At 40.9% G+C, this 13,652-nt stretch overlaps 1 protein-coding gene across 3 annotated transcripts in view; it reads left to right on the top strand.

Annotated features, from left to right (window-relative positions):
• TANK (TRAF family member associated NFKB activator) overlaps positions 1-13,652 on the top strand; it is a 74,090-nt gene that overhangs the window by 27,624 nt on the left and 32,814 nt on the right. For all 3 annotated transcript variants that reach the window (XM_082261030.1, XM_082261031.1, XM_082261029.1), the window contains exons 4-5: positions 3,545-3,721; positions 9,231-9,292. In XM_082261030.1, the coding sequence (XP_082117156.1) occupies positions 3,545-3,721; positions 9,231-9,292 (239 nt within the window). The remainder of the gene's footprint in view (positions 1-3,544; positions 3,722-9,230; positions 9,293-13,652) is intronic.

Raw genomic sequence — 13,652 nt, 5'->3', positions numbered from 1 at the left:
AGGATGATTTGCGGACACACGGAGCGGCCGTGTGAAAGGACCCTAAAAGTAAGAACATGTTTATTAAACAATAAGACTAAAATTCCTCTTGTCTAGACAGCATGACTACTAGTCTTTTGCTTGTTTCTTCTAATTAGGAGTAGAAATATCATGGCATGTATGAACTTTATTATTTATATAACCAACAATAGTTTCCAACGCGTTTCAACTGTAAAACAGTCTTCAGGGGGTGTAGGTGGAATATATGTATAAATGAATTGACCAGATAATGAGTTCAAATGTTGCAGCATGTGTTATGGGGGTCCCCAGCATGGACAGTGAGGTCATGCAGCCCACAAGGTATCAGAGACAGGCAGATGGAAGCAGTAACCTTTGCAGGCACGCCGCTCACCAAGGATCATAGGTGGATGAGCATAACAGGACATAGGATATGCCAGCCGAGGAGAAGTAGATTCATTGAAAGGAAAGAAAGCAAATCTTGGAACTTAAACCAGTCTCACTGGAACCTGCATAGCATGAGTGAACCTGATTTCCGAAGACGTCACATCTCTGACGAAATGCGTCGTTGATACGCACGCCGCCTCGCTCTGAGCCCATCGGTGATCCGCACGCCAAGTTCCCACTTCCGAGTACGGCGTCTCAGCCGAGCTTCACCTACAGACCCTGGAAGGCAGCCACAAGGCTGATACAAGGCTGTAAAGGGTACGAGCGGATATTTTATAGATTTTATAGACCTATTATGTTATTTTTGGTCACGAGTGGACTATTTGGAGTGGCTTTTTAATGTTTTTTGTGTGAAGAGTGGCTTTTCTAACATGATGTTCGTGTGCAGAGTTTTTTAAAATAAAAGGAGTTTTTAACCCTCTACACGATAAGGAGCCTTTTTTCTTTCACATTTTGAGCCACCATCCGTAGGACCTACATCCACATATGAGGAACCCGGGGTATACAAAACCAAGCGTAGATTGATTCTTGCTGGCGTACGCCAACAGCAATCCACGGAATCTGGTAAGTGAGTTTTCTTACCACTGGGCACCCGAGGTGACGTGGAGGGTCACACCACTACTGCATCAGCACTTTATTTGGCACGAAGAGGACTGTATTGCACAATTGCACTTTCTTTACAGCACAGCAGGATGGACTGTATATAAACCTCTGACGTCACAGTCTTGGGTTTTTTTCCATAAGCATTTTTGCACAATATATATGTTATTGCACATTATTTTTATATTATATTTGTTAGCCAGCACTTATTATGCACTTTATGTAAGATATTAACATATTAAGGTAAACACTTGCACTCATTGATGGTGACATATATGGTGTAAACTGTTCCTGGGATATTTTTATAATTTGTATATAATTTACATACACACTGCACAAATACACTAGAGTATAAACACATTACAGCAGTGGAGTTGTACAACCCACTTAACCAGAGGTTAGCGCAGTTTTTACATACCCAATTTGCATATACATAATAATTATTATAGTATTTGAACTTGCGGTTTACCGTCCTAGAAATTATAATCCAGAGGCGCGAGTGGATTTACATATATACTATACAGACAATGCCTCTCTACTCCCATGCATTCTCAGAGTCTTCATCAAACTCAGATATAACACTGAACTGTGATCTCATGGACATATTGTATGGGTGCCATGGCTGCCCATATAGTGGAGGAAATAGAAGAAGCGAGGCAACGAGTGTCCTCTGCAGAAAATACAAGCCACTACCCTGGACTTCATTACTGATTCTGTAGTCCAGTGTTTCTCAACTCCGGTCCTCAGGGCACACTAACAGGCCAGGTTTGCAAGAAAACTGAAATTCATCACAGGTGATATCATTTGCTCAGTAATTGCAATTTTCTAGGCTTAACCTGTAATAAAGTGCTGCCTCTTTGGCTGTAACGTGTAAAGTCGAGTTCTGTTGTATGACGTCATAACGTAGAGCGATAGATCGGTACACACTGGTTTACAGTATGTTAGTGGATGCCAGACCGGGATTGTAAACAACCTACTGCTGGGTTACATACAAAGCAATACATTGTGTTCTTTTATGTGAGTACCCTGATTTAACATATGTTTATTATAACATTTTTAAACTGAGAGCACTAGACCTCTTTTTTTTCTTGTCTCTGAGGAGGTATTAGTGCAAGCTTGAGGAATAGAAGCATCCTTCTATTTTGCTGAAAGCAGGAGTCCCTGGAAATGGCTGGAGGTTCTCTAATGGCACTTTCCCACTGCAAGTACTGGCTCGGCTCCACTCGGCCCTGTTTGGCCCTGCTTGGCTCGGTTTGGTTTTCCACTGCATGGTACCGCATGGTACGGTGTTGGAACGGTTCGGTACGGATTGGTACAGTTTGCTTTTCCACTAATAGTAAGTGGGTGGGATAAAAACGATTCTCTGACCAATCAGTGGCTAGTAGTGACAGTCAATGCTGCATGCAAAGGATTGTGGGATATGGTACCGGTACGGCCCTCTTGGAACCACAACCGAGGTGATACTGTTTAAGCGAGCCGTACCGTTCGGTTCCATGTAGTGGAAAAGCACGGCCGTACCGAACTGTTCCAACACCGTACCATGCGGTACCATGCAGTGGAAAAGCGCAAAAGCGAGCCGAACCGTTCGGTTCCATGCAGTGGAAAAGCGCCATAACATCAAGTGCATCTAGACCTTGTATAGCTTAGAAGTCTATAGAGGGGTGAGCGCTTAATTTTAGTATTGAGAATGCGGTGTTGGTTGGTGGAAGGAGGTGCTAAAGCACTTTTAAACATTGTAAGAGTTTGGGACTGTTCTGGGACTGTTCACGGACTGAAACACCTCATATAAGGATCACTGGGGCAGATTTACTTAAACTGATGCACTCAGAATCTGGTGCATCTGTGCATAGTAACCAATCTGCTTTAAACTTCAGCTTGTTCAATTAAGCTTTGGAAAATAAAACCTGGAAGCTGATTGGTTTTTGTGCAGTTGCACCAGATTTTGCAATCTCCAGGTTTAGTAAATAACTCCCACTGTCAAGTTTATTTTACTTTAGGTTGGCACTTTTCACTTCTATCTATGTGATATTGCATAATCTGTTGAGTAGTCTCGCTTATAATGCTGCATTTTTTTATATATACTTTTAGTTATTTATAATCTTTTTGCATTTTGGATTGATTGTGTATTTTTCTGTGTGGATTGTCATATTACACTACGCAACTGCTGAGTAGTTTTACTTATAATGCTGCACATGGTTATCATTTTTATGCAATAATATATTTTTGGATGATGTTTAGGTCATGAAGCATGACCACATAGTCTGTTTTGTGGAACTTTAAATTTTTGAAAAACTATGCAAGATCTTTAGACTTTAGACTCAATTGTATCACGTTTTCCTTTTTTTACTTTACTTTTTTTTTTAATTGATTTCTAGTGTTGGCCCTCTTTTTTTTTTTTGTATGCTTTAGTGAGGTTTATAGAATAAAACCTCTTTGAAATGTATAAAATGTGTGAGTGTAACACTAGTAAATGTACTGTAAACTTTGAATATTCTGGCAGGAGCAGCTTGACATAGAGAAGCTCCGGTTTTTGAAAATGGAAGGTGAACGGGACAAGCTATTATCTGCCCTTTCCAGTAAAAATGAAGAAGTTCAGCATTTAAAAGCCCTTTTGAAAGAAGCCAATGGGAGGCGAGAAAAGCAAGATTCTAAAACAGTCCATGGACATGAAATGGAGGTAAGGAGGCACCAGTGGAGGTGCCAAATGAAACTCTTCAGTAACTGTAATAATTTATAGAGGGTGGTATAACCGAAATTACCATTGTTTGTTTATTATCCAGAATGCTTCATTAAAGTAGTATTCCTCTCTTAGCATTTTTAAGCTTAGCACATTGAGCACAATAAAGTAAACTTCCCCAGTATACTATTAAATATCTTACCCAAGCACTTGGAATTTTCAACTTTCAATCCTGCAGACTCCTGAACTCTGTGCTGCTTCCCTGAGTTCTGATCTCCACAGGAAAGTGTTAACTGTACACAATGCAGTCTCCATTCAGTCTGTTAGGTTGAAGAAATGCAGGGTGGAGGAGGAGGATAAGCAGAGTGCCTTGCCATCGTAGCCTAGTGGGCTGAGTGTTTCTATTGATGCACACAGTGTAGGTAGACCCACCTCTAGTTCCTGCATGCAAGGATGCCATTCTGGCACAGTGACTGTATGCAGGGGTGACTGCACTTCTGCGCATGCCCTGGACCTGATGTCATTCTGCGCCGGCCAATCAAGGCAGCCAAAGACCTGGCACCCCGAAGAAGCTGGGGAGAAGATGCTGACAAGAGATGTCAGACTATTGAAACAGAGGTAAGTATTTTTTACTTTTAGTTCCACGTTAAGTTCCCTAGCTGTCTGCCAATGTTAACTGTAGAACTAAACTGAAATAATTATGTGCATATGTTCATATAACACTTGTGAACTTGCAAAACAGTTGTTCTAATGTACCTCATGTTATACAACATCAAATAAGGGAGCAAGAGTACCTGTGCTTCATACATCATATTTATTATAATAAATAAAGACATGAATAAGTGAGGTTGGGGTAGGGGCCTCAACCCAACAGAACACCTTTGGGATGAATTAGAGCGGAGATTGCGAGTCAGGCCTTCTCATCCAACATCAGTGCCTGATCTCACAAATGTGCTTCTGGAACAATGGTCAAATATTCCCATAGAAACACTTCAAAACCTTTTGGACAGCCTTCCTTGAAGAGTTGATGCTATTATAGCTGCACAGGGTGGGCCAACCCAGTATTGAACCCTACAGACTAAGAATGGGATTGCATTAAAGTCCATGTGCCTGTAAAGACAGGTGTCCCAATACTTTAAAAAATATAGTGTGTGTATATATGTATGTGTATGTAAATTTAAAGTAACACTTTTTAATCAGAGTATAGCATCAAGTCAATTAAACTCCTGGGATATTGATCTGGTCAGTTAAGTAGCAGAGGGGGTTGTTAATCAGTTTCTGCTGCTTTTGGTGTTAATGAAATGAACAGGTCCACTAGATGGGCAACAATGTGACAACCTCCAAAACAGGAATGGTTTTACCGGTAGAGGCCACTGCTTTTTTTTCCCAACTGTTTTTTCACTAGTTTTGCATTTGGCTAGGGTCAGTGTCACTACTGGTAGCATGAGGCGATGCCTGGACCCTGTAGAGGTTGCATAGGCAGTCCAACTCCTCCAGGATGGCACAACAATACGTGCCACTGCCAGAAAGTTTGCTGTGTTTTCCAAGAGCATAGAAGAGATTCCAGGAGACAGGCAGTTACTCTAGAAGAGATGGACAGGGCTGTAGAAGGTCCTTAACCCATCAGCAGGACCGGTATCTGCTCCTTTGTGCCAGGAGGAACAGGATGAGCAGCACTACCAGAGCCCTACAAAATTAGACACCAGAATTGGTAGGTCTGCCACTGGCCCCCTGTGCTTTTCACAGATGAGAGCAGGTTCACCTTGAGCACATGTGACAGACTTGAAAGGGTCTGGAGAATCCATGGAGAATTTTATGCTGCCTGTTACATCATTCCGCATGACCAGTTTGGTGGTGGGTCAGTGATGGCCTGGGGAGGCATATCCATGGAGGGACGCACAGACCTCTACAGGCTAGACAATAGCACACTGACCGCCATTAGTATCGGGAGGAAATCCTTGGACCCATTGTCAGTCCATACGCTAGTGCAGTGGGTCCTGTGTTCCTCGTGGTGCACGACAATGCCCGGCCTTATGTGATAAGAGTGTGCAGCCAAATTATAGGTGGTCTCAATAAATATGGTTGGGTTAAAGTGCAGGGGTGCAAATTAATAAAGTACCAGTGTAAAGGTAATATCAAAATTTAGATATAAATTGGTGAGGGTGTCTCTAAAGTGTTTTGGTGCAAAGTGCATAAATATGGTGTGTGCTGATCTCAAAAAATATATAAATATAAATATAAAAACACACTTAATATAACATAAGCTAAAATATGGATAAAGTGCATTCACATTTATAAATAAACACAGTCTTAAATAGTGCTCATGCAGTGGATAATCCAAAAACAAATCAACAGTCTATTAAGTTGCTGGGTGAGTCCGTGATTGAAAAAAACAATATGGAATAATTGATAGCCAATGGTTATTCAGGTGAAAATAAGGTGCTTGCAGTGCTTTTGGGGGTGATGTGGGTGATGGCTAAAAACACACAGGTGCACCCCTCCAATTGCTCCCGCACTCACCGGAGGTATGTACCCCTACAGGGGTAACAAGCCTTATTGCAGCGTGGTCTTTATGCGACTCCTATGGAAGGGGGGAGGGGATAGCCCCCTTTTTTACCATATGATAGGATCTTCTCTTGTCTGCTACCACGTCCAGCAATGTCTCCTCTCTACTTCCTCCCAAATCCTCCGAGTTAGGAGGAAGTAGAGAGGAGACATTGCTGGACGTGGTAGCAGACAAGAGAAGATCCTATCATATGGTAAAAAAGGGGGCTATCCCCTCCCCCCTTCCATAGGAGTCGCATAAAGACCACGCTGCAATAAGGCTTGTTACCCCTGTAGGGGTACATACCTCCGGTGAGTGCGGGAGCAATTGGAGGGGTGCACCTGTGTGTTTTTAGCCATCACCCACATCACCCCCAAAAGCACTGCAAGCACCTTATTTTCACCTGAATAACCATTGGCTATCAATTATTCCATATTGGTTTTTTCAATCACGGACTCACCCAGCAACTTAATAGACTGTTGATTTGTTTTTGGATTATCCACTGCATGAGCACTATTTAAGACTGTGTTTATTTAAAAATGTGAATGCACTTTATCCATATTTTAGCTTATGTTATATTAAGTGTGTTTTTATATTAATATTTTTATATTTATATATTTTTTGAGATCAGCACACACCATATTTATGCACTTTGCACCAAAACACTTTAGAGACACCCTCACCAATTTATATCTAAATTTTGATATTACCTTTACACTGGTACTTTATTAATTTGCACCCCTGCACTTTAACCCAACCATATTTATTGAGACCACCTATAATTAGGCAGCGCTACTTTACCTCACCTTACCCACATATTCTGATATATCCTTTTTGGCCATATTTTGAGGTAGGCTGCAGCCTCTGCTCACCGTCCACAAGCGCGGATCCTTTTTTCTCTATAAGAGTGTGCAGCCAGTTCCTTGAGGATGAAGGAATTGATACCATTGAATGGCCCCCACGCTCTCTTGACCTAAATCCACACCTCTGGGACATAATTTTTTCGGTTTATCCGACGCTGCCAGGTTGCACCTTAGTCTGTTCAGAAGCTCAGTGATGCCCTGGTCCAGATCTGGGAGGAAATTCCCCAGGACACCATCCGTGGTCTCATAAAGAGTATTCCCCGACGTTGTCAGACATGCATACAAGCACATGGGGGCAATACAAACTACTGAGTACCATTTTGAGTTGCTGCAATGAAATTTCAGAAAAATGGAATTGCCTTCTGCATCATTTTTTCAATTTGATTTTTGGGGTGTCTGAAATTATCAACCTAGAGAGGCCTGAATTCAATTTCCATCAAATGATGTAGCATCCTTTCTTTCCTAACAATTACCCAGTCCATATCAGTATAGATATCCAGCATGAGATTGTTCCCCATTGAGATCTGAGTTAATTTCAAAGTGTTCCTTTCATTTTTTTTTTGAGCAGTGTGTATGTATGTATGTGTGTAAATATATATAGATATATACACCACCGTTCAAAAGTTTGGGGTCACTTATAAATGTCCTTATTTTTGAAAGAAAAGCACTGTTTTTTTCAATGAAGATAACAATACATTAATCAGAACTACAGTTTAGACATCAAGAAGTGCCCATCAAGCCAATCCAACTTGTGGGAGGTGCTTCAGGAAGCGTGGGGTGAAATTTCTTCGGATTACCTCAACAAATTGACAGCTAGAATGCCAAAGGTCTGTAAGGATGTAATTGCTGCAAATGGAGAATTCTTTGATGAAAGCAAAGTTTGAAGGACAAAATTATGATTTCAAATTAAAATCATTATTTCTAACCTCGTCAATGTCTTGACTATATTTTCTATATTTTGCAACTCATTTGATGAATAAAAATGTGAGTTTTCATGGAAAACATGAAATTGTCTGGGTGACCCCAAACTTTTGAACGGTTTGCTTAAATCTAACAATTATATACTTTCAATGTCCAATTAAATCTGCCCCCAATATGATACTCCAGTTGTCTGGATACTCCGTATTTTAGATTTACCAAATAACATACCATCCATAGGCATTTTTCAGTCTCCTTTTGAGTTATGGTAATTCACACCATATGCTATAGGCTGCCCTGGGCAGTATTGCCCAATGGAAAGACAAGGCCGTTTTTAAGACTCCCTAAACCCCATCACAACACGCTGCAGTGCATGTAGATAAATTAAATGACACTTTGAAACATTTTAATGGAAAAAAAAATAGAAGTGAACTTTGCAATATATCATTATAATGCACTGGCACTGCTTCTTTCACATCAAGGTATAAGGCTGCCGCTGGTGTGAACAGGCCCTCAATCAGTTTGATAGAGGTGGAAAGGATGAACCCACATAGGATGGAATGGGATGATCTGGATACAGTGTGTGTGTTATAATCACATCTTTCTATCCCCGTCTCTTATTTATCATGCTATGATTGTCAACATTACAGGTTCTCATTAAATAAGCTCGCAGGCCTAGAAGTTATAGGAATCATTTATTTATTGCAGGCCTATCCAGGAATGTGCTACCTCCCATTAAATGCCATCTGATTGTTTGAGACATCAGCTGCTCTTTCCTTTGCTCTAATAATATTCAGTAGAGGAATTGAGGATCAATTCAGCATTTTCTCATAACAATCATCCAGCCTCCAGCTCTCCGTCTATCCAGTTAAAGCCTCCATCATCCATTTGTGAAGTATACATCGGTTGGCCACTAGGAGACGGTATAACACTGCAATTGATTTTTTGGTGTTGCTTTGCACCATCTATTTCCATCTCTTTGTTATTGTTAAATCATATTGATGCATTTATTCCTGTCTGACAGAGACTATACTTCATAATTATCAATAAGCCAGCATAGTATATAGATGGTTTTCGGCACCTCCCGTCAATCTTAGATAAACCTGAAATACACATACAAAACTGAACTGAAATGCTTTGTTATTCGTGCTTGTTAAGGTGTACTTTTTGTTTTTTTTCTGAGATGAGAAGTAAAAACTTGAATCCAGACCTTTCTGCAGCTTCTACCTTCAGTGAAAATGAAAGGTAAAGTAAACTAACGTTGACTATGATGGTTCTTCCTAGAAATGTCATGCAAATAGACACAGAAAATGATGAAAAGAATACAAAGCCTAACTCCAGGTTCGACAAAAATGCCCTCTAGTCTTTGTAAAAATGCTGAAGCTGCCATACTTGTTTTCAATTCAGAGATGTCCCCACAGTCACCCCCCCCCCATCCCTTCCCTACTAGATTGTTCTTAGTTTTCTGGATTGAATGATGTCCAGCGTCACTATCCTCAGCAGACTGAAGACTCTTCTGTGAACGCAGGGCATCATGGGACCACTTTCACAACAGCGCCCTTCAGTGTCCTGGCCATCATGTCTCCTTCACCTTATAAATCAGTAATGACCACCCAGCCCAAAGATGAGGGGAACCTGCAGTGTCTGAAGACTGCCCTGAAAACTTTGGAAAAGCGAAGTACAATAAAGGCATAAAAAAACACACAGGAGATCTTTGAGATAAGGATTGGGGAGGGGGGATGTAAAGTAGGGTGGCAAAGTTTAGGAACCCCTGTCAGGTGTTTACTAATGTTTCCTCCATTGGAGAGATTTTCTTTCTCACTTCCGGTTCTGTTGACAGATGAAATGGGGACAGGAAGCGAGGGGAAATCTCAACAGGAATAAAAAAAAAAAAGCAGAAGCAGCCTGACATGTTCTAAATTTCCCCCCATATGTTATCCAAGATTAGAAAGACATTTATATGGTATTTTTTTAATGTAAGATGTTAGGTCACATGAGCGTTTTTAAGCAGTGTAATATTTTAACCGAAAATCTAAATTCTGCTTGCTGACTATAAAATGTATCTAAAGTGTTTTGTTGTTTTTGATAGAGTGGTTATGGGTTAGAACAACTGTCATGTTTTTAATGCTAGGTGTGTAGGAAAAATGGAAGTGCCAGAAAAAATGTTGAGAAACCGTTTTTTTTAGCAACCCTTTAGAACCCCCTAAAGCACATTAAGTTCCCCTTTTGTTGTTTTATGATTAAATAAACTTTTCACTGGCACTCCTGTCTTTTTTTTTTTTTTTTCTATTTTCATTGGATTTCAGCCTCTAGAGTTGGGGTGTCCTAATTTTTCAGTATGAGGGCCAAATTGTGCATTTGACAAATATTCATGGACCAAAAAAATTCCCATCAAGACTCCCTCCCCTCATCCTTACATCAGGGTCCCCATTAGATTGTTTTTTTTTTACATCAGAGTCCCCATCACTATCCCCTTCACATCAGAATCCCCCCCCCCCCTTCATCAAGGTCCCTCTTTGCATCTGGGACCTTATCAGGGCCACCTGTTACATCAGAACCCCTATCATAATCCTCCTTAAATAATTTTCCCTATAAGTGTTGAACATCACTGCACCCCCCCCCCCCCTTTGAAAAGTCCAGGTGAGGGTTGGGGGGGGGGGGGGGGTGTGATGAATCAGAGACCATAGGCAGCCTCTTCTGACCGTAATCCTCAATCAGTGCACATTGAGGATATGCCACTGACCCTAGCTAAAGGCCAGATAAAATTATGTAGATTGGAGACCTCTGCTCTAGAAGCTGCTGCCTGTCTGTCAGCTGCCAAATACTTTGGGCCTCATGCACAATGGACGTTTTTCTTTTTTTGCCCCTGCATTTTAGCCTATGTTTCCATGCACACTTGGGCATTTAGACGAGTTTAGAGGCAGAAAAGAAAGTACATAGTGCTCCAAGGAACAGCAGAGTTTTGGCAGAAAAAACAAGTAAACCTGTCTAAACAGGCCTAAACTTTAGCCACATTTAGCGCTTGAGCATTATTTAGCTTCAATGGCAAGAAAAAGTTATTATGCTGGTCAATACAATGAATTAACGCCTAAGTGCTGGAAGCGATGAAACGCGTTACACGAGTTTACAATTATCATGTGTTTTTTTTTTCTGCCCAAACACTGCTGCCAGGAGGAAAGGCGTCTAGCAAAGTTTGCAAAACGTTCAGTGTGATATATCTTGGAAGTGGAATCAACTATATCTGGATCCAGCACTCTTATGTCAATCTCTTATCTCATCTCTTATTATCTAATGTCCATCTCTCACAGGTTTTTACTGCTGTCATTGTCACGTGGAATATGAACACATTTTTAATCAACACAGAAAAAAAGGGGAAATCTTTTATTGTGAACATTTTGTTCCTGTGAAAACTATCTAAGAAGGGTTTCCTCTCACACTGTAGACTTTTTTTCTGAATTCCTGTTGCATCTACAGGGAAAGAAATTAAGGGAAATCAAACCATTGGGTCACAGATGGGGGGGAAAAAATGGTCATTTCCTATTCTTATCTCAAAAAAAAAAAAACTGCATTTTGCTTTTAGATGTACTTTAAAGTGGTTATAAACTCTCCCCCATAAGTTTTGTCCATATCAATCATCACTAAAAACAGCCCTGTATGTAAATACCATCTTACTTGCTCCATTTTCTTGTAATCTGTCCCTGTTGCATTTGCTGACGTCACCAGCACAGGCGTATCTTTCAGCTGGTTAGCGGCGCTCTCTTTGTGCCGTCAGTCCATAAAGATGTATGCTGCATTCGTCATATCCGCTCTGTGTGCCACAGCACCAAGATCCCACAATATTAGTCTCCTGATACAATCCATGTGACCTTACAATTCACAGGGGGTGTAAACTTCACAGCACACTGCAGCGGGCATGAGCTGGGGGACACGGTTGCCATAGTGATCCAGATACCTGGAACGAAGCTTGCTAAGAAACCAATGCACATGCACGAGATCAATAGTCGGGCTATCAGAAAGTGCAGAAGCAAATTGCAAGACTGACTGGGAAAACAGTAGTTAAAATGGTGGTGGCTTATCCTCAGAAGTAGGATTTTTAAAACTGCTGCAAAACAGTAAAAAAACAAACCATTGGGGGTCATTTTTAATGTGGAATGTGTTGGAATACATTGCTACACTGGCTTATTTATAAAACTGCTTCATAGGGGAAGAGTTAAAGCGGTAGTATACTCCGCTTTTAATTTTTTACCTACAGGTAAGCCTATAATAGGGATGACCTGTAGGTAAAATTAGTATCTTCTAAACCTGCACGGTTTAGGAGATATTCACCCTGCATGCAGCCGCTGACACCAGCGACGCATGCTCTCTGAAGGTCCGGCGTATCTTGCCAGACCTTCAGAGCTCCTTGCCGGCTCCTTGTGAGGAAAGTGTACGAATTGAGCTATAAGTGAAGTCATCGCGGCTCCGACTCCGGTCACTCACAGCGCGGAGCTGCCAAACCCGGAAGAGACTCTGAGGGAACATGTCAGCTCCCTCAGCGGTGTCCGGGCGACCGTGTGGGGGCTTAGTTCGAAGGTAAGTATTTCATAATGTGCTAGTATGCAATTTTTCTGCAGAGGGTTTTTTTTTGTTTTTTTTTTGTTTTTACACAGAGGCTACAACTGATTTAACATTTAGTATTAGTTTAGAGTGCAATGGAATGACCAATAAATATAGTGGAATTTTCAGTAAAGAAATAATAAAAAATGATATATCAAACATAGTTCTCAAATACGAGCTATAAAAGTTCACCATTTAGGAAGTATTTGTAACATTACGTTTGTAACAAATACTTTGTGTTTATAGCTCAATTCGTATACTTAAACACCAATAAATATACATTTAAAACCAAAACAATTTGCCAATTAGCACAAATTTGCATCAGAAGGTATCACTGAGTCTGAAACGGTGGATTTACATTGCTCATCTTGCTGTCTTATATCCAGCATTGCTTCTGTTTTTTTTCATTTAGGTTTGGAGTGGGGAGCATTTACATCTTCTGAATATTTACACAGGGCAGTTTTAACAGCTGTTCTAAAATCTGTCAGTTTGCTTTAAATGATGATATGTTGCCTGTCATTCCAACTTCTTATTTTGTTTGCTGTAAGCCCCAAAACATCTTCAGATTTAGGCCTCATGCGCACAGGGCGTTAGAAAAAAAGGAGCTGCAAAGCCACTACCAATGCCAGGTAAAAGAAGCTGTAAAAGCATGCTTCTAGTAGCTTTTTCCATTGGCATTAATGCGTGTTTAGCCACATTAGTTTTTAGCAGCATGTTTCTGCCTCTATTCAAAATGAGCCACATTTGATCCAAATTTCAGCCCATTGATTTGAATAGAAGTCGTATCCAAGTTGGATCATGATGATCCGAGTTGTGGTGCAACTTCTGCTCTGAGGATCATGAAGGGGAACTCCATGCAAAAATGAAAAAAAAAAAAAAAAAAATGGCGTGGGGGGTCCCCTCCAAGTTCCATACCAGGCCCTTTAAGTCTGGAATGGATCTTGAAAGGAAACCCCGCACCAAAATGAAAAACAAACTGGCGTGGGGTCCCCCCCCAAAGGTCCATACC

This window comes from Pelophylax lessonae (genome assembly GCF_965119305.1).
Source record: "Pelophylax lessonae genome assembly, chromosome: 6".
Taxonomy (NCBI): domain Eukaryota; kingdom Metazoa; phylum Chordata; class Amphibia; order Anura; family Ranidae; genus Pelophylax; species Pelophylax lessonae.
This window is presented reverse-complemented; position numbering and strand designations above follow the sequence as displayed.